The 20,685-nt window shown below is 43.2% G+C and overlaps 2 protein-coding genes across 16 annotated transcripts in view; one reads left to right on the top strand and one right to left on the bottom strand.

Annotated features, from left to right (window-relative positions):
- The window catches only part of LOC139415229 (estrogen receptor 2a), a 38,414-nt gene extending 34,186 nt beyond the window's left edge, over positions 1 to 4,228 (top strand). For all 3 annotated transcript variants that reach the window (XM_071163158.1, XM_071163156.1, XM_071163157.1), the window contains one exon: positions 219 to 4,228. In XM_071163158.1, coding sequence (XP_071019259.1) covers positions 219 to 224 — 6 coding nt within the window. In that variant the 3' untranslated portion in view covers positions 225 to 4,228. The remainder of the gene's footprint in view (positions 1 to 218) is intronic.
- Positions 4,229 to 4,585: 357 nt separating this feature from the next.
- LOC139415226 (spectrin repeat containing, nuclear envelope 2a) overlaps positions 4,586 to 20,685 on the bottom strand; it is a 226,507-nt gene continuing 210,407 nt past the window's right edge. For 11 of the 13 annotated variants that reach the window (XM_071163142.1, XM_071163145.1, XM_071163146.1 and 8 more), the window contains 16 exons: positions 19,754 to 19,916; positions 19,085 to 19,275; positions 17,942 to 18,092; positions 17,351 to 17,533; positions 16,852 to 16,989; positions 16,266 to 16,457; positions 15,780 to 16,068; positions 15,497 to 15,568; positions 12,912 to 13,054; positions 11,930 to 12,056; positions 11,594 to 11,796; positions 10,776 to 10,976; positions 10,009 to 10,137; positions 8,703 to 8,903; positions 7,553 to 7,698; positions 4,586 to 6,937 (listed from right to left, as the gene is read on the bottom strand). In XM_071163142.1, coding sequence (XP_071019243.1) covers positions 6,727 to 6,937; positions 7,553 to 7,698; positions 8,703 to 8,903; positions 10,009 to 10,137; positions 10,776 to 10,976; positions 11,594 to 11,796; positions 11,930 to 12,056; positions 12,912 to 13,054; positions 15,497 to 15,568; positions 15,780 to 16,068; positions 16,266 to 16,457; positions 16,852 to 16,989; positions 17,351 to 17,533; positions 17,942 to 18,092; positions 19,085 to 19,275; positions 19,754 to 19,916 — 2,740 coding nt within the window. In that variant the 3' untranslated portion in view covers positions 4,586 to 6,726. The remainder of the gene's footprint in view (positions 6,938 to 7,552; positions 7,699 to 8,702; positions 8,904 to 10,008; positions 10,138 to 10,775; positions 10,977 to 11,593; positions 11,797 to 11,929; positions 12,057 to 12,911; positions 13,055 to 15,496; positions 15,569 to 15,779; positions 16,069 to 16,265; positions 16,458 to 16,851; positions 16,990 to 17,350; positions 17,534 to 17,941; positions 18,093 to 19,084; positions 19,276 to 19,753; positions 19,917 to 20,685) is intronic. The other 2 variants (XM_071163152.1, XM_071163147.1) reach the window with 2 other exon arrangements.

The raw sequence follows: 20,685 nt of genomic DNA, 5'->3' as shown, positions 1-20,685 counted from the left end.
GAGCAAGGCACTTAAACCCCTCAAACAACTTCAAGGGTGCCGCAACGTGGCTTACCCTGGCTTCAAGCCTGTGTGTGTGTGTGTGTGTGTGTGTGTGTCTCTCTTAATAGATCCTTAATTTCAGAGATCTCAAAAAGACAAAGAACTCTTATTTTCTGACGCCAACCTGCTATTATCCCCTCCCTTTCTCTGTCCTTTCCTCTTTGTCACTTTATTAGTGGTGAAAAATGGATCTCTAGCAGCAAAAAGGACAATGGAGAGAATGTGACTGAGACCCTTGTGGACGGCTACTTCTTGGAACGGCTTTTAACACCACTCTGAAACAGAGGAACTGGAACGAGTATAAGGGTTTTTCAGATCGTGCCTGGGAGGGGCTGCATCCCAATGCTATCCAATGAAAACTCCTTTCAGGCATTAGCACTGTTCTTGACTGTTTTCTCGGAGGCCGCAAACATAAAAAATATAACAATATTTATTGTCCCTGCTAAAGCTGTCTTTTGGTTTATGATCAGGTTTGAATGTAGCCTAGCTGGGGCGACCCACGTGACCACACAGCGAGGAAAAGTTGTGACTGACTGGTCTGGAAAGGAGGCAGTTTGTTAATGCAACATTTGCTCAGAAATTGAGCGGACTCATCAATTTAGTTTTATGAACTGTTTTTTCCCCCCAGGGGCTTGAGACCTCTCATTGTTTGGATTTGAAGATCCAACAGTTGTAATGGAAGGGAGTGGCGCTCGTGTGTTTGAGTGAGAACCAACCAGCAAAAGCACAGCCCTTCATTATCAACGCATCGTCCTGACAACATCAAAACAGCCTTTCCAGACTCTGAAGTCAGGAGACTTCAAGTTCGGTATCAGCCAGACTAGTTTGAAAGTAGAATATACGAGAAAGTCTGAAATTAAACATCAGTGGATGAGTGGCAATGAGGGAAAGGAGATGAGAGGAAGGCAGTTAGGAGTAGCCTACTGGGACACAGAAACAGTCATCATGGACTCTCCCCTCTTCTTTTGTACTGTCGGAGGGCGACAGGTAGCCTAGCCGTTACAGCGTTGGGCCAATAACCTGAGCCGACAACGTGCAAAATCTGTCGATGTGCCCTTAATCCTAATTTGCTCCAGGGGTGCCATACTACCATGGCTGACCCTGTAAAACAACCCATATTCGCTGCACCTATCCGGTGTGTGACGTGTTGTTTATTTTTTTACTGTCAATGGGATAATCTGTATAAATAAAGCATCAATATAAATAAATATAACTTTGAGTGACAATCAAAAGATAGATGGCCATTTGCACTGGTTCAAATTGTTTAACTGTCATGGAAGAAAGAAAAACACATTTTAAAACTATATACTTCACCTCAAGATCTTATTCCTTTGCTTTACCCTTAGGTTTTTGTTCCACCATCTGTATAGCTTCAAACTTTGCATACAGTACGCAAATTAGGCACATGTCCTAATAAACAAATATATTTCCAGCTGAAAAGGTGGAGGTGAAGGGTCACGCTACTGTCATTCCACTCTAGAACACATTCCCTTAAAGGTGGACTCCACAATAATAATATCATCATACACAGTGGGACAAAGTCCTGTTTGAATCAACAATAAAAATCTAAATGACACTATTTTGTCTCCTCAAATAAAGATGCAAATTAAGACGGAAGATTTTTTAATTCCTTCGCAAAAAGTGCCTATGGGTCCAATCCCATCTTTAGTAATGGGAGTGTGACTCAAACATTCATACAAATTAATTTGGGACTTACTTGAATGTCAGTTTTACGTCCGCGTGTCTCAGCTAAAACTCAGCCCTTCATACGTGGGCAATGTGATCGAATTCTGACCACAATGTTGTTTCTGTGTTTATTCCTACCGGGAAGAAAGCATGGTGAAATGAAGAGATACAATAATTGTAATATTGTAATAAGACTCACGCCTTTCAAAGAGCACAGTGCAACGCTGTTATGTTTATGTACCACTTTATTTATGACTGGCCCAATAAGGCCCAGTACAAGCTCAATTCCCGGTTTAAAAAACGGTGTCATCTTGACAGTTTTGGAGGGAGGGTCTTAGGCGTGCGAACCCGAAGTAGAAAATACATTTATTTGTGTGTTTTGTTTTAGACCTGTTGTACTTTGTGTGGTTGCTACTGGCGACCAAGAAAGTGTTTAGATTGTGCCTTCTACATAGCGACCAGCTTGTCTTAAACGCACACATCAGCTGTCCTGACTGTTTATTATATCTGTTATGTCTTTGTGATAACAGTATTATGTAGGGGTGATTATGACTGGTTCAAGTAAGGTGTTGCCTATAACATAACCCACCTGCTAACTGGGCCTTTCCATCCATTCATCAGCTTTGTGTTGTCCTCACACCTGACAATATTTAGGCCAGGATTCAACCCGAGTCATGTCAGCGCTGTCGACAATGCAGCTTTTAAAGGCAATATTCCTAAATGTATGGTCACGGTAAACACTCTACAACATGCATTGGATTGAATCCAGGCCTTAGAATGCCAATGATACATTCAACTAATGTGAGGTCCTAAAGATACACACAATAGGATCACAATCAAAACAACTGAATATTAGGAATGTGTTCCTCATGTTTGGTATACTCAGTGTATATAGAGCCTGTCTGCATTCTTTATTTCTGTTACCGTTAGTTTATCTGCGTAATATTGACTTAAACTCAGAACCACTTGTTTTACTAACATGGTCCTGTTTTATATATTGCTGTGCTGATCAATGGACAGTTCATTACCTCTGTCAAATGAATATGTAGCTTAAAATTGTGTTTATTTCATTTTGCAATAAAGATGGTGACGCTACAATAATGCACATTTAAATTAGGCCTATATCCAAAAACACATATGGCCTAATGATATATTTTCGGCTTCAGACGAACGCCTAGTTCTCACATAGTTTTTTGTTGTTGAATTAAAGCCTTAATAATCAACTATGTTGCAGTCTGCTTTTGCCAAGCTTGTAGTAATAGAAAAGCAGAGTGCTAGCTTTATTTCCTGTGCTAATTTAGCCAATTTCCTTTCAGTAGCGCTATATTACCTACCTAGGCTATATTTACTCTGGTCGAGGAAGCATATTATTTACTTTTGATGACCAGACAGCCATAGCTGCATCCCACACTTTTAATTTGTAATGTCTCATTTTGGGGGGATTTCTAGCATCAATAACAAAGTACAGTATAGGACCTCAGGAGATATGAACTCTTCGGGAATGGAGGTTGTTCAGAATGCTGACGTATTCTTTACTTTGACATGGATTTAACGCATCAAACCTTTGTAGACAATATGAATTACTTATTAACATGTATTTTCTAACCATTTAGTAAAAAAAACATTTACGTTTCTGTAATCTACAGACTCAGGCGCATGAGCAACATTTACGTTTTCTTTGCAATTAATAATACATTTCCCGGTTCCATATTTCCCGTTTGATCGGTCAGTCCGTAACTCGAGGTTCTACTCTTTAACATGAGATCTAAAATAGTATGCGGGTGCTAATTGCTATCTCTGGGTCCATTTAGTCTGTCATTTAGAAAAATGGTTAACTAAGGCCTAGATTCAACCAGTTCAGAGTTAACCCGTGATAACCGACAACTGCATTGCATATCATTTATTTTGTTTGGGCGGTGTCATTTCTACATAGCCTACACTTTCTCATTCTGAACTTCTAACACGGGTGGGATTTAAGGATGGGTTTGGTTTCGGGACAATGACCACAAGAGTGGGTGCTCGCCGATTTGACAGCTCCAACGCAGTTACCCCAGACCTCGTCCAAACAAAAGCAATATGCTATGCAGTTGTCATTTATCGTGGGTTAATGCAGGTCTGATCTGAGTCTAGGCCATAGCTCACATCAGCTGTTTAATACTATAAGACAAACACCATTGATCTTTGTCAACACCAACAGTAGACTCCTCTCAAGGCAAGAAATGTTTTTGAGTTAACTATTTTTAATTCAACTAGTCAGCTGTGCACAAGTCCTTTCACTTTCCCAATGACTGAGCCATTTGTAGCCCAGCTGTGCATTCTGCTTTGAACGATCTCTGAGAATGCTGTACACTGCCAGCAGGATAAGGATACACATGCTTTTTCAACTGTAACGTGAGTGCTTTAAATGTTTAAAGGTTTCCCAATGTGAATTTTTATGTGGATTTTCTCCCACCGTCGCACAGGAGTATGTTTCTTTGAAGAATAAAAAATAAATTATGAACTTTTTGTGCCAGTGGGGTCCTTTCTCAAGAACAGTGTCCTTGCGCTCAAGAAATAGTACACTCAAAAACACTCAAACTATATTAAGCATTTTGTTAAATTGTGCGTGTCAGTATTTTGCATGTGACAAATTAACAAAATACAAAAATATAGTTTTTTGTGTAGTGTATTCCTTTTAACAGTCTCCATTCTATACTGTTATTTATATTTAGTATGTAGCACCAGGGGATCAGTAGCTTTTGTGTATTGTTCTAAAGTGATCTAGGAAACAAATTCAGAGATGGTGTGTGTGTGCATCCTTAGCATCAAGCTAGACAATTACCATCTTCAATAGTCTCCACAGAATACGCCCTTGGAGTTTTTGTTCAGTAAGACAAACAATGTTTATTGCCAGAGAAAAGCGGCATACATATACAGTTCATTGTTTGAGAGCCTAAATCATTTAGCACACCACCATCTTTAGGGCTTAAGTGTCCTACTCAACTGTACATTATGCAGCCATGGAAATGTCTTTTCGCAAAAATGATTACTGAATTCATTTTTTTTTTCTAATTTAAAGAGTAGATTTCTACTTTTAGAAATTGAAATGAAAACTGCTATTATTTATTTCTGCACCAATTTATAACAGTGTCTTGGTTACTACTGGTATCTACCCTACAGTCTGCCAATGTCTCATTATCGTGAAAGATATACTCTTCCGCTCTTCAAATTCTCCCCCTTACAAAATATTCAGTTTGACAGATGTGCTCTTGATTGGTTACACAGTATCGATGTGTGGAACAGTGGCTCCATATTTCCAGGGACCGCAGTATAGGAGAGGACAATAATAAAGACGTACAGTTTAACAACATGTCTTCCATATTTTTTTAAAAAAACAATCTGGTGTCAAAATGGCACCCGTTCATGTTGGCTACCTCAATATACACTTTCTGATATATGATTTAACTGCTACGAATGCTTGTGCAGGTTCAGAGGTGAAGGACATCAAAATTATATTATTTGGAAATAATACAGTGCACATACTTCATACACACTGACCCAGGCCTCCAGACTAAAATGTTTCCTAGGTGTTTCACTGGTGCCACTAACTTCTTCAGCTGGTGACACCAGCCCATGATCTGGTGATAACACCCCCCCAATACAATTAGCAGGGTCAGTCATTCAGTCATCCTCTTATAATGTCATTCACAATGCATCATTAAGTGTAAGGGACTACTGAAATTGTTTTCAATAAACAAGTTATTACTTCTAACATGTCCAAGCAGGATTGCATGATTAAAAATATTTTGGTACGTAACCTAATCCAGTGGGTTGACAATTAGGCTATTTTTTTGTTGTATTTTACTGTCAAAATAGGGCTCTAGAATTTCCCGATTTAAAAAAAAATATGTTTTTTTTGTGAAATAAAGATGAATTTGGCTTTATCGTTATGTGCACTAATATTATATATAGGCCTAGTTTAATTGGTGCTATTTCACCACCGGAGGAAGTGGAAACTCCAAAACACATTAGCTAGATCGCTAACTCCAAACATAACACCTACTGCTAGTAGCCATGTATTAATCTAACAGTAAATGTAATGTCCTAAAAAAAACTGCAATGAGGTTTACTGCACTTGCAATGGCTCATGCAACATTTCACACTCTCTGTATTTCAAAGCCATATCAGATAATTATAAAACAGTGTGCTTTGAGCTCAATTATGATCGTTGAGAAAAAAAATGATACCTACAGAAAGCTGAGACTAGTTACTTCCAAAGTGTTGTTTTTTAAATGTTATACAATCACGAGGGGGGAGAAGAGTGTGAGAGACTCATTATTACAGCCGGTCCCAGCGAAACAGGCAGGCACAGAGGCAGGGCAGACACATGTATTACAGGAATCATGAGGATAATGCACTTTACTTTAACAAATTCATTGGATTTATCCGCCTCCAAAAAATTGCACGTTTTGATTGAGGCGACCAGGTAGAATGTGCAGCTCACACCAGTGCAACCAACTAAACATTTCACTCGCACAGCCAAGTCAAAGGGTCGCAAAATTTGACCATTTGAATAGTAGAAGCTTACAGAAGGCATTTTTGAATGAGTGCAGGTGACATCATTCTGAAAGAACATCAATATAAAGCTGTTGTGGACTGGATAGGTCCTACAACAGACTGCTACTTCAATACATGGCTTGAAGGGCAAATCATTATGATAGAAATCTTTACAAGCAGAACACAACCTCACAAAAACAAGTCTCCTTTGAAATACAGTACTTGCTAGTGACGTTAGCGGCAAGAGTTCCAAATGGGTGGATCACATCAATTGTTTGATAGAAATTGAACATCGGTATGGCTTTTAAGGGAATAAATTAATTATAAATTCAAATCTATAAATATAGATATTTAAAATACAATTTTGGGACCGTAACAATGTCCTCTCTCCAGCTCTTAAGCAGAGAGTATCGATGGGTTAGCTTTGGAAGCAGGCCACTCATGTCAGTGTGTGTGTTTGTATCAGGTGGGTGGTGGGCCATTGGTGTAGCGCAACATGGGGTAGAAGGAGCGGGCAAAGTTGTTGGACAGTGTGCAGCTGTGGTCGTTCTCAGCCAGGGGCACCAGGCAGGCCAGCACTAGGACCAGGAGGAGGAGGAGGTGTAGGGGGAAGGCGGCTCGTAGCACGCGGTAGAAGAAGGACCGAGGTGGGGTTGGGTCCCTCTTCTCCCCCCTGGAGGTCCAAGACAAGGGACGAAGAACAGTATTTAGGCAAATCATCAGTTAAAACATACAGGAATCCTCCACAGACGACCTCCATAGACCATAACAACTGTTTTGGGATGAAGTTTTCCCCAGGTACGTATCTAGGATTAGTTTCCCCTCACCCAATCCTAACCTTAACTATTAGTGGGGGAAATGCAAATCTCACCAAAGATCAGTGTCTAGGGGCAACTTCAGCCTCCACGTAAAAAGTCTTGAGACCACTAACCTTTTATCATTACATCAAAGCAGGAATTCATTCAAAGGCGCGTTGCAGCGCTGCCCACTACATTACAGAGAAAGCGCCTTTTAAAGGCAATTAACACTTGAGCCGACATTCATGAATGGGATCTCTGAACATGGGGGGGAAAGAGCTTTTTAAAGGCACGTTGTCGGTAGTGCAGCACTGCAGTGCACCTTCAATTGGATTCCAGCCCAAGTGTCTATAATCATCTCAACATTGACAATAATCATTTCTATGTTTTATATTTTCTGTTATATACTGTATATTCTATTTGCACTGCGTGATTACCTATTGTAATAAAGCATTTTTGAACTGAAGAAATTTAAACTATCTGGTCCGTACCTTCTGCCAGCTGAGGTTGGTGTGGTATTGGTGCTCTCCTCTTGACTGGCATTAGACGGGGACTGACTGCCCTCCGCCTGCCCTCTGCCCTCACTTTCAACTGCAGCTCGAGCCGCAGCCGGACCTGCAGATAGAGTCCCACAGTCCTGCAGCAAGGGCAGTAAACACGTCAGGTTGTTCATTTGAATGGTTAGAAAATTAAATAAAAGTCTCACACTCCTGGTTCCGATGCAATACAGTTAATAAATACCAATGTTTTGACAGCTTAACTGCTTTAATCAGGGTTTCAATGGGCTCATTTGGATGGAGCATGGTGCCAGCAACACGGTCGTGTTCATTAGGCACCAAATGTAAGAAAACAGACTGAAACAAGAAGGGACTACCTGGATTTGTCTATTAGGAAACGCTCATTTTGGTGTTCCATTGCAAAATGTCTTAAATCCATTTCCATTGCGTGCCCTAATGAACACGACTCAGGAATGTGGGTTGTGTCAAATTTGTTTTAAGACATCTTTGCAGTGTAAACCCGAAGACTTGCGTTTCTTGCTGTATCTTTAAGTCCACATAGACTCCCCGTTTCAGTCTGGTTTCTTATGTTTCTTCTAAATGTGTTTCCAATTCTGTCTGGTAAACAATGTTCTTTGTGCATTTCTAGAACATTGTCAATATGTCATTTCTGAATCCATTGCTGGGGCACCTCCAGAAGGGGCATAGTTTTGTTCGAGCCAAGAACTAATACACCCGGTCCAACGAATCAATGGCTTGGTGATTGTTGGGCGAGATAAAAAATGTGCACCACTTTGTGGAGGTCCCTGGTGATTGGGATTGCATAATCCATAAACCGTGGAGCGCATTGTTGGGGTCAATTCAATTTCAAGTCATTCAAATCAGGAATGTAAACCAACAAAGGTTTGAGTTTACTTTCTGAGCTGTCTATATTGGAATGGAATCAACCACAAACCCTAGCAAAGTTTGTGGGGCAGGTTTAAATTCAATTCGATTGAAGTTAGTCAATTGAGGAAGTAAACTCAAAGTCCAATTCAATCATTGAAAAAAATTACTTTTATTTTAAATGATCTCAATAAACGAAAAAGGAGAAGCAATTTTTAAAAATGTTAAATTCAAATCACTTGGTGTGGGGTCTCCTTACCAGGCGCTCCTGCACAATGCTGAGGTCGTGGGCCACCTGGCGGAGCAGCGTCCACAGTTTGTTGGCTGTCACGTGGAGCTTCTCCCGAGCCTCTACGCTCTCCTCCCCCACCCCCTCCTCCTCCGCTGGCTGCAGCTGGCCCCACAGCCCCTGGAGCGAGCCCACCTGGCTCTGTCTCGCCCGCAACTCATTCTGCAGGCCCTGGAAAAAAGGACACACACACAGACACAGACACAGACATCAGTCGAAGGGGAGCTTCCGAACCCGTGGAAAATTATCAATGTAAAAACTCATTGGCCAAACCATTGATAAGGGAATGTGCAACATTTACAATGAGTATACTAAACATTAATATTGAGTTGCAACTCCCCCCCACCCCCCACTCAGAACAGCCTCAATTCATGGGAATGGATTCTACAAGATGTTGAAAGCGTTCCATAGGGATGCTAGCCCATGTTGACTCCAATGCTTCCCACAGTTGTGTCAAGTTGGCTGGATGTCCTTTGGGTGGTGGACCATTCTTGAAACACATGGGAAACTGTTGAGCGTGAATAACCCAGCAGCATTGCAATTCCTGACACAAATCGGTGCACCTGGCACCTACTACCATATCCCGTTCAAAGGCACTGAAATGTTTTGTCTTGCCCATTCACCCTCTGAATGGCACACATACACAATCCATGTCTCAAGGCTTAAAAATCTTTCTTTAACCTGTCTCCTCCCCTCCTCAATCTACACTGATTGAAGTGGATTTAACAAGTGACATTAATAAGGGATCATAGCTTTGACCTGGATTCATTTATTTTTTTATTGTTTAGTCATTTAGCAGACACTCTTATCCAGAGCAACTTACAAGAGTAATTAGGGTTAAGTGCCTTGCTCAAGGGCACAGCAACAGAGCCTTGTCGGGATTCAAACCAGAAACCTTTCAGTTACTGGTCTAACGCTCTAACCACTAGGCTACCTGCCACCCATCTGCTCAGCCTACTCAGTGTATATTGCACTATCCGTTAGAACTTTCCGTTTCCCCATTCTCTCTGTCAAGTCATGTGTACTCCCTCCATTTTTCTCCCTCTATCTCCATAATTTTCCACTCAAGTTCCCTTACTCTAACCACCCAAACCATCATCACCCCTTTTCTCTCCTAAACCACCCCCTGCCCACTCCCATCGCCTCTACCACCCCACACCCCCTTTCTCTTCCCTCTCCCTCCTCCCCCCTTATCCATCCTCCCCATTCTCCCTCCTCCAGCATTCTCCCTCCCTCTCCCCCTTCCCCTATGTCTCCTCCCACTCCCCTCTCTCACAGTGAGTGTGTTGCGGTGCTCCAACAGCGTGCCTGGCGGCGTGTCCGGGTGGTGGATGTCGACGGCGTAGCGCCTGCTCTCGGCATGGGCCAGCCACAGCAGCAGGGAGTGCAGCGTCTCGTGGAACTCCTGCCGTGGGTTAGAGGAGAAAGGGCAAAGGTCAGGGACCTCAGGTCGGTGCATAGTAAGTAAGCCTTGGACAACTAATCCTGTCCAAACCAAAACCGCCCATAGGGGCATGAACCCATCTATTGATTCTGTATTGTGAGGCAGCTTGAACTACAAGTACACCCCATGGATAGGACGGTAGGTCGCCGCATTGGACGTCATAATAATAATAATTGTATTTTCTGCAGAGACACTCAAGAGACGTCAGATGACCTTACAACCAGGTATGGATCTATTTTTCTGGTCGCTAAAAAGAACATTTTCCAATCAGCATACAACCAGACCATGACATCACAGAAGACATCAGAATGACTTCATTGCTACCAGTTTTACCATCTGGACAGGTTGGACATTTTTCTTCTGGCCCAGCAAAAGCACGCCTGATGAAGGGCAAGGGTTGTTGAATCAGGTGTGCTTTTGCTGGGCAATAACAAATATGTGCAACCTTGAGGAGCTATACCCCAGGAACCAAAATTGAGAAACAATTTACTCCCAGTGTGCAAAACCGGTTGAATTACGTATTTTCTAGGCAAAACTGGTTGACAATATGTCATTTCAAACAGTTTTACCCACTGTCCTGTAACTGTACAGTAACTGACCTGACAGCGCATGACAGTGGTACGCAGACTGTCCTGCCACTCCTCCAGGCCAGTGCAGGCCAGCATCCAGCCCTGGTTCATACTAGCCAGGCCCTCCCCTAGCTCCCGGGCCTCCGGACCGTCACACCCCCCCAACTCGCGACTGTCCAGGTTAAGCGACAGCATGACAGCCTTGTAGTGAGCAAATACCTTCTGCATCTCCTGGAGTGAGAGAGAGCGAGAGTGAGAGAGAGCGCGCAATGTATAGTGTCGAAAATTATTGTACCAACTAAACCGCTGAGAAAAATATTTTCAGTTACCAAAAATATAGTATTTTTGAAGCAAAATCTAAACTTAAGAAGGGGAAGCATAGAAATAGAGCACATGGTATGGATCTATCAGACTTGCTTTCAATAAGAATTACAAATCTATAACTCACATTTGGTCGGGCCACGCACAAAGCTACATACTGGGCCTTTAAAGGGACAGGTAGAGGGGCAATCTGACTTAAACAACGACAAAGCAGATTGCCCCTTTAAAGAGACGATTAAAGGGATAGTTGACTTCAAAATGTACATTTGTCCAATGTTTTTAAACCTCAAAAGTGGCTCTCTAGAGTTAAGTCCACGTCCCAGGTCAGCTATCTGTTGTGTAGATCCAGCTATTACCCTATTATGCCTCAAACCAAAATTAATGGAAAAGATGAGCACTGTATGTAGTTCATTTCCTTACCTTGAATGGAAAAGACAAGCAATGTATGGTTTCAATATTTAAAAAGCCTTAGTCTCAGCTGTCCTAAAATGGACACTGTAGTACAGTATAATATTCAGAAGCCTTACCTTGAGTTGTTTGACCCTAGCCTCCATGTCTTGGATGCTGGTGGGGGTCTCAGGAACCTGCACTCTCTCCAGCTCTGGCGTTACCCACTCCAGCCAGGAAGTGATGTCACGCAGGTCAGAGGTCAACTGGCAAGGCTCCCGCAGGCCAGACAGCAGGTTGCTCCTGGCCTGAGCCTGCAGCAGCTCCCAGCGCTCGATCACCCCTGAGAACACAAATACACCCACAGGCACACACACACACACATTTGTAACATATATTTATTTGTGTATCGCAAATATTGCATGACGGCAGGTAAGAATGTTCACATGTTTCCTCCCCCAATGTGTGTGCGGTACCTGATTGTTTGTCAGCGGTCGTCAGGCCAGTGAGGCCCTGTTCCTCGGGCTGCTCCTCATCATCCAGGATCAGGGAGACCCTTTTGACACTTTTGATGCTACCACTGCACTCTGACATCAGACGCACCTGTAACGCAGACACACTGTTACAGCATGTAACACACACCAATGCGCATGCATGCACACAAGGACGAGACGGCATACAGAGAGGAGGTAGGCACTCTGACAGTGTGGTGCCAGGTAAACAACCTCTCCCTCAATGTCAGCAAAGCAAAGGAGCTGATTGTGGACTTCAGGAGGAACCAGGCTGGGCACGCCCCCATCCTCATCAACGGGGCCGCAGTGGAGATGGTCAATAACTTCCAGTTTCTCTGTGTTACACATCTCCGATGAGCTGAAATGGTCAAACCATGGTGAAGAAGGCACGACAGTGACTCTTCAACCTCGGGAGGCTGAAGAAAGGTCTGTTCCCGAGGGCCCTTGTTCGACAGGAGCACCATCGAGAGCATACCATCGGGCTGCATCACAGCTTGGTGACTCCACCGCCGCTGACCGCAAGGCACGACAGAGGGTGGTACGCTCAGCCCAACGCATCATTGGGTGCACACTGCCTCCCCCTCTCAACAGAAAATTTCCCACACCCCAATGGACATTTATATTTATCATTGTCGCAGTTCTAAACTGTGTATTATTAATATGACATGTTTTATTGTTTCATTCATTCACTCGGCACTTAATCATTTCACTGTATACTGCAAATACATCTGTGACCCTGTGCAGGTGACTAAATAAAAATATATAATTGAATCTAATCACACACACAAACACTAGGTGTAGCCAGAGGGGGGCAGCAGAGCAGATTTATGTAGGAGTAAGGGGAAGTTGCCCCTAAATGGATTAGCATTTTCCCCACTAATGGGTATGGTTAAGATTGGGGAGGGGAAGCTGATCCTAGGATACATTTCAGCCCGGAGCGACTTACGTAGCCTTGTTTGAAGGGAGTGCTAGTGTGTGTAGGTGAGGGGTCCAGGCCGTCAGGAGAGTCCAGGTGGAGGGACTCCCTGTCCGGGTCGCCTGGTGAGCGCCAACTTGGAGATTCGGGTATGGCCATGGATCTGAGTGGAACTGAGAGGACCACACAGACATGCATGTACACGCACATGCAGACACACACACACACACACACACACATACACACATACACACACCCCGTTAGAGCCTGAGTTTACATTGAAAACACAATAATAACCACATTTTCCCTGCAGACCATTCTACTTCCAATGGGCATAGACGTAATTTCAACAACTAGTTTTGATTTACATGAGTTGTCAATGAATGTGAATTCTATGTGAAATCAACAAAAAATGTCACGTCATTAGATTTAGTTTTTTTTATTTTTATTGAAAATTAAATCAGTTTCCCATGTTGATTCAACATTATCACATTGATTGTTTGTTGTTGAAATTACGTTAAAAAAATGATTCAACCAGTTTTTGCCCAGTGGGCTTGCTCTGGTTATAAAGGAGATTTTCTGCCACCCAAATAATAATGCTATACAAGTATAAATCAAGCAGTGAAAGAACCCATGTGTGTGCATCTTTATTCCCATGCAGTATTTCAGATGGTAGACAGTAGCAAAGGGAGGTTATGGTTATTAGTGTAGTTGGATCTGGCAACACAGATGGGAGTGGTTTCACTGTATCTGGCAACCCAAGCGGATTTTACGCTTAAAGCCTATTTACTATGCAGACAAGTCTCTAACTGAGGTGTTAATAAAGGTAAGTAGCCTTGCCCGAGCCAGAATGACCCATGGGGCAGGAACCTATCTTCTGTTTCCTTAGCGTGAGGTAGTTTGATGTACAAGTACATCCCCTGATTTAACCAATCACATGTTTTGATTGGTATACTAACTGTGATTGGTCCCTTGAAATGTATAAAAATACTGTTTTACTTCTACTTTACTTTTACAGTTTTACGTCTGTAAAAGACTGTTTTACTTCTGTAAAAGACTGTTTTACTTCTGTAAAAGACTGTTTTACTTCTGTAAAAACCCTGACGAAGGCCAGAAGCCATAACACATTGCTTCTACATTTAGCAATAAAAATGATTTTTTATTTAACGCCATTGTCCTCCAGGTGTTGCTGAATCACCTCTCTACTTCAAATACATCCACTGGACAGGACGCTAGTCTGTCACAGGGCCTTACCCCCAATCTATCTCCTTAAGGCCAGGCACCACACGCTAATCCTTTTAATCATATCACAATCAACTTTTATCAGTTGAATAAAATGTTTTTTTGAATGACTATTTTCTGAAACATATTACTACAATATGCAAATGAGGTGATTTATTATTAAATAGTGCATATTTGCATACAACGCAAATAAAATAAATTCTAGACACTGGATTAAGTCAGCCTAAATATTTTTGTTTCATTTTGTTAAGACACTCCAGGACCGGACTTGGATAAATACTTCAATCTTTCTATCTGTAAAACACTAAAGACATTTAAAGGCATTTTTCCAAATAGAATGTTAACTAGAATAAAACATTTACGGCATATCAACAATTCCCTCTGGGCAAGTCCCGAGAATATATCTAAGGATAACTACACACAATTTTGATATGGTCAAGCAGGTCCTTCTGACGCTGAGAAAATTAGTTGGTGTGTGGGAAGAGTCTGACTTTTGGGAAATGGCAGTTAAAGAAAAGTACACTGAATTAAGACTACCAAATGCCAAAAGCCTATTTAGACCCAATCACCAAAGTAAGTTACTAAATGTAGTCCAGTTTATAACATTTTCTATGAAATGGACTTTGAAATGATGTGTAATCCTATGTAGTGAGCTTTGAAATGATTGATGTATGTTCAGTTTAAATTTGTTCAAATCCATAAAAATGTTGATGGTAATATGATAAACTAAAGAAAATATACAGTTTCATCAAGTTTTTTAAATGTTTATGTTTACTCTTTAAAAAGACTAATGTTAATGGACCAAAATACCCCAAAAATCTCTAAATTGACAGGTAGATGAAAACATTTCATTTCAGCATGTGGTGCCTGGCCTTAATGCTGAGTGTCCTGCAGAGACACATCGGGTTCAATTTTTTGAGTCTTCGGTATGACTCGATCAGGGATTGAACCCCCAACCTTCAAATCGAGAAAAAAACAACAATGCTGTGGCTTGGCTGGTCTAGCTGTAATGCTGCAGCCTCTGGCACACTTGTCAGCATACATTTGAATTTGGCCTACTGCTCTTTGACACAACTCCCTGTCATCCTCTCTCTATATATGTTAAATGAAATCAGAAAATATACATTTAAAAAAAATTACACTGAGCTAAGTGAAGTATGTAGCCTAGTGAAATTGTTAGTGAGCTTTAGCTTTTTTGTGAGCGGTGATCACACTTTATTGTGAGGACTCCTATAAGATAGTGTGTACTTTAGCAGTTTTGCGTGAGGTTACTGTGGGGTTGCGTGAGGCATGCCCCAAGCCTAGCAGAACCCGCTTGTATATAGCCACCCAATGGCATCGGCATGGAAGAGGAAGACCATAGTGGTGCCTACCAGAGGGATCAGCTCCCAGTGAGAGAGCCGTGGCTTTCACAAAGTCCTCTGGACTCTCTGTAACCTCCACCTCTGGAGAAGAGTAGAAGAGGGCCAAGTTGAGTGTGAGTGTGTGTGTGTGTGTGTGTGTGTGTGCGTGACTGTCACTGTGGCTGTGTGTGTACATGAATATACTGTATTCATAAATACCACAGCATTGTTGAATACTCATTACTGATTGTAAGACAGACACACATACACACTTAGTTGTCATCAGAGAGGAAACATGAACACTGTATTTTACCTGGCAGAGTACTGTAGTAGGTCCCGTCTTTTTTCTCAACCTCCTCCTCCTCGTGGGACGAAGATCCTCCTACGTCTCCCGTGTGGTCCCATTCCAGAGGGATGGAGTCGCACACGCTCACGGGTGTCTCCCGGCCCGAACACTCCAGGGGAGGGGCCAACAGGTGGGTGGGTGTGGCAGGGGCACTCCCCTGACTCTGGCTCCGCCCCAGCCAGGAACGGCCAATCAGCTCGCAGCTCCCCACCAGGGGCTTGTCCCCGCTGAAGAGCTCCGGTTCCTCCTTCAACACCTGGAGAGGAAGAGAGGAGATTGTGTCAGGAGCTAGTGGAAGCAGATCACCTTGCCATACACTTCCTGGCAGTAGGAGTACAACTCTTCTGTGTGTGTGTGTGTGTGTCTCTCTCTCTCTCTCTTTGTTGGGGTGTGTTTCTCTTTTTTGTGTGCGTGCCTGTACATCTGTGTGTATGTGTGTCCACACATACTAACCGGTGGCTGCGTGAGGCGCTGGTGGAAGCGGACCACCCTGCCAAACACCTCCTGACAGTAGGAGTGTAGCTCCTCTAGCTCGTCCTCGATGAGAGCGGCGTCCAGCGGAGAGCTCCTCTGGATCAGGCCCTCACCGAACACAATCAGCCCGTCGATGCGCTCCGTGTTGAGGGTGATCTCCCTCTGGAAGGACTGGAGGGGAGAAGGTCAGTTTGGCATATTCCCCACTAATAGTTGTGGTTGGGATTGGGGAAGAGGAAACTGATCCTAAATCTGTACCCATGGCTGGGAAACTTCACCCCGGAGCTAGAAAGGAGAGGCGAATGTGAGAGTGTTTGGTTGACTGTGTGCATGAGTGACTGTGTTAAAGCTGGCCATGGATGCGTGTGTGACATGTTTGCTCTCCTGCATCTGAGTGAGTTACTGTGGGAATCTGAGTTCACATGTGCAAGACAGTAACTGTGTGAATGCACATTCCTCCATGTGTGTGTGTGTCCACTAGTGAATATGCGTTCCTGAGCTTGTGCGTGTGTGTGTAATCCCTGTCTGCCCCACCTTCCCCCAATCCCACCCATTCCCCCCTTACGTTGAGCTGCTTCATCTTGTGCTGCGTGTCTGTCTCAGAAAAGTGCTCCACGTTGGTGAGCTGCAGGTCCATCTCCGTCAGCCACACCAGCAGGCTCTCCCTGGTCCCCTCAAACTCCTCTCTCTGGCCCGTAAAATGCTGCAGTGGGGAAGGGGAAAAGAGACCGTGAGTTTTTGACTGTAAGAAAATAGTGCTTGATAGTGTGCACACCTAGAGTCAAGGTGCAGATAAAATTCAAGATTCACATGGGGGGTGGAAAACAGTCATAGCTCTGGCTCTTGATGTAAAAAATAAAATAAAATTGACGATTTGGCCATCTTGCATTTCATTTTTTTTTATAAGTTCCTTAAAAATAGGAAAAGCAATACGCCAATGATTTCTTAAGCTCTGATAGACAGTAAGGCCGATGTGTAAGCTAACTAAAGTAACACTGGCAAGCGCAGTGTGCATATTTTTTATTTTCTTAAAAATAAAAATAAAAGCATTCCTTCCTTATCACCTTTAGCCTGCGTAAGATGGCCGCCGTCCTCCTGTGCAGTGTATCCCAGCGGCAGTTGCCCTCATGGACCATAACCTTGATGCGGCTGGCGCCGTCTGTGCGGTTCTCCCGGGCCAGCCTGCGGTACTGGTTGTTGACCAGCTCCAGCTGGGTCACACGCTCCTGCACCTGCCTCTGGAAGCCCTGCGTAGGGTGGGGAGGGAGGGGATGTATGGTGGATGGGGGAGGTGTAGAGGGTATTCCGAGAGTGAGGGAGGGAGGATGAAAGGAAGCGAGGGAGGAAGATTATGAGGGAAGATAAAAGGAAGGATGGAGGGAAGGAGGAGGGAGAGAGGGTTGTGAATAACATTGATTGATGAATATTGGGGAAAGGATATGATTAAACCAACCATCCAGTAACCGAGCCATTGGTTAGTTAATAGAATACAATGAAAATCTCAGACAGTGTGTCCGCAATGGCAACCTATTCCCTGCAATTTGCACTACTTTTCATCAGAGCATTGGGTAAAAGTAGAGCACTAGGGTGCCATTTGGGAGGCAGAGGTGAACTTCACTGTCAGTTCCTATAGGGTCCTGACCCCCAAATCTGACCTCAAACTTCTTGAGCTCCTCCTTGGCGACTGTGTACGGAACGTTGTCAGAGTTGGGGTTGGCTGCCGTGCGTTCGGCCAACTTCAGCCAGTCCTCAAAGCACGAGTAGTCATCCAGGAACTTACACCACAGCCTCCAGGTCTCCTCGATCCTATCATAGGGAAACATCAGTGTAGGATAAAGTTGCCCTGAGACGCTAATCTTGGGTCATGTTTTGCAATCCTCCCACTAATAGGCAAAGCAAAGATTCACCCATGTTGAATGTTATATTGTTTGCCTGCATCTCTGAGTGATGTTCTATCAATTTTCTGAGTGATTTTATGTTTTCATGTGTATCTGAGCTATTGCCGTTCGAGCAGGCGGACATTTGTCAGGTATGACTAGCACTGCGATTAAACCGCTCTCACTACACTGGAAGTTAAAAGGAATATGACTAAGATCTCAAAAACATCTATCATACATGTCAGATTTAAATACTAGCTGATGCCATAACAGGTTGTCTTCTTTCGAATGAGCAATTGATTATATTTTAGCGATATTCCTACTTTGAGAAATGTATAATTTAGGGTCCACCACATTTCTCCTATTTGTCTGCCTCTTCAGTCCAGGGTGCATTGCATGGTGCCGCTGCGAGACACATCGATCTGCAGGTTGAACATGGTGAGGTTGAATTCTGCTTCACATGCTGACATTGAATTCAGTCTTATTGTGTGTCACTACATTTGCTAGTTAGCCAGACAGAGCTGCCACAGATTTCCACAACAAGTTTCACATGTTGCTACCAACCTTATTATAACGACAAAATTAAACATTTGTTAACAACATATATTGTTCTCACATATTAGTGTTATTTAACACTTTAAATTATAGGAATGAGTGGTTTTGGGTGGATATTTCCTTTAAGGTTAGGATAAGGGAAGGGGAAGCTGATCTTAACCCAGATGAAACTTCACTCTGGACCGCGAAACATCACCATCCATCACCATCCAAATGAACCCACAAACTTCATTCATCACTTTTAGTAACACTTTGTATAAGCCACCTGTTTGGTAATGCATTATAAATACATTATATATTTTGTGGGGATTGATTGATTGTGTGTGTGTATACACACACATGTGAGTGAGTGTGTGTGTGTCCTACCTGAGCCTCCTCTCCAGGGACATGGCACAGATGGCCTTCCAGCGCTGGTCTAGGCTGCAGGTGGTCTGCTGGATGGAGTCATTCTCGCTGTCGCCGCCACCACACGCATCCTGGTCGTGCAGCAGGATGTCGCACAGCCTCAAGACGGACGCCACGCTCTCCGTGTGCTGCTCGATGTCCCTCTGCAGCTCCTGTGGATGGAAACAAGGACAACCTTAGCGTAATGTGGACAGACAGATGGACAACGTTGGACACGGCTATTGACAAGGCTATGCATTGGATGGTTGTTTGTTCAATGGGGTAATATGTTTGTATCTATCGCCATCTATTCAAATAACTAAAATAAAATGAAATCGATACAGATATTACAGATATGGTCATTACAATCTATATCTGAGTAACAGAATGTTTTTGGCCCAGCACCGGTGGGAAATTTGTGATGTGCATATTACACAAAAACACCTTCTTGAATCTGTATTTATACAGGTAAATCACTTCATAATATTCGCTATGACAACCTGGGTTGTGTTCAAGGGAAAACATTTTAAAGCGTTAAACAGGTACTCCCTCCCTGTTCATTTGGTGCCTAATAAACAGGACCCTGGCACCCACATGCTAAACTGACCCAAGATCAGTGTCTAGGGGCAACTTCACCCTACTACCACCCACCTGCTGTTGGGCAAGCCGTCTCTGGATCTCCTCATGGTGACACACGTTGTAGGTGACGGGCCTGGCCAGCTGGGTCTCGATGCGGGACAGCCATGATCGCAGGTTGCTCATGTTCTTGTCCAGCTGCTGCACCATACCCAGGGTCTCCTTCAGCTTCCTCACCCTGCACACACACACACACACACACATATACATGCCCGCCCACCCATACACACAAAGGGAAGAGAGTCAGAGCAATACTACATATCTGATAATTAACTACACCCAATATGCCTACATTCGATTGTTTGATTGAGTCTTTCTGGAGTGGCAGGTGGACAGGGTTTGTACTTTTGGAACTACCAAGTTGAAGTGTTTATTCAAGTTCATGAAGTGTTTATTCTTCACAAGTGCCCACAGTTTAGTTAAGTTTATTAGGACCCTCATTAGCTACTGCACATGCAACAGCTACTCATCCCGGGGTCCACATAAAACATACAAATACATGATTTTATTAGGATCTCTTTTAGTCTTCATTTGGACTAATCATCCAAGAGTCCTTAAACATTAAAATACAATTTATAATACAATCCCATTTTCATTTATAACACACTGTTACAAACAGGCATAATACACTGACATATTGACCAGATAAATACCCTAACAGTCTGAAAAGATAGATTGATTCCTTCATCTACCATAGTCACGCACAACCTTCCTGTAACGAGTGCGCTGAGAGTCAGGGAAGCAAGTACAGGGAGTGAGTGTTAATAAATAAACAAAACAAGAACCACAAACAGTGCACTGACATGAAACAGGAACAATAACACCTGAGGAAATAAGGGGAGTGACAGATATAGGGAAGATAATCAAGGAGGTGATGGAGTCCAGGTGAGTGTCATGAGGCACTGGTGCGCTTGACGATGGTGACTTGTGTGCGGGATAATCAGCAG

This window comes from Oncorhynchus clarkii, chromosome 8 (assembly GCF_045791955.1).
Source record: "Oncorhynchus clarkii lewisi isolate Uvic-CL-2024 chromosome 8, UVic_Ocla_1.0, whole genome shotgun sequence".
NCBI classification, from domain to species: Eukaryota; Metazoa; Chordata; class Actinopteri; order Salmoniformes; family Salmonidae; genus Oncorhynchus; species Oncorhynchus clarkii.
This window is presented reverse-complemented; position numbering and strand designations above follow the sequence as displayed.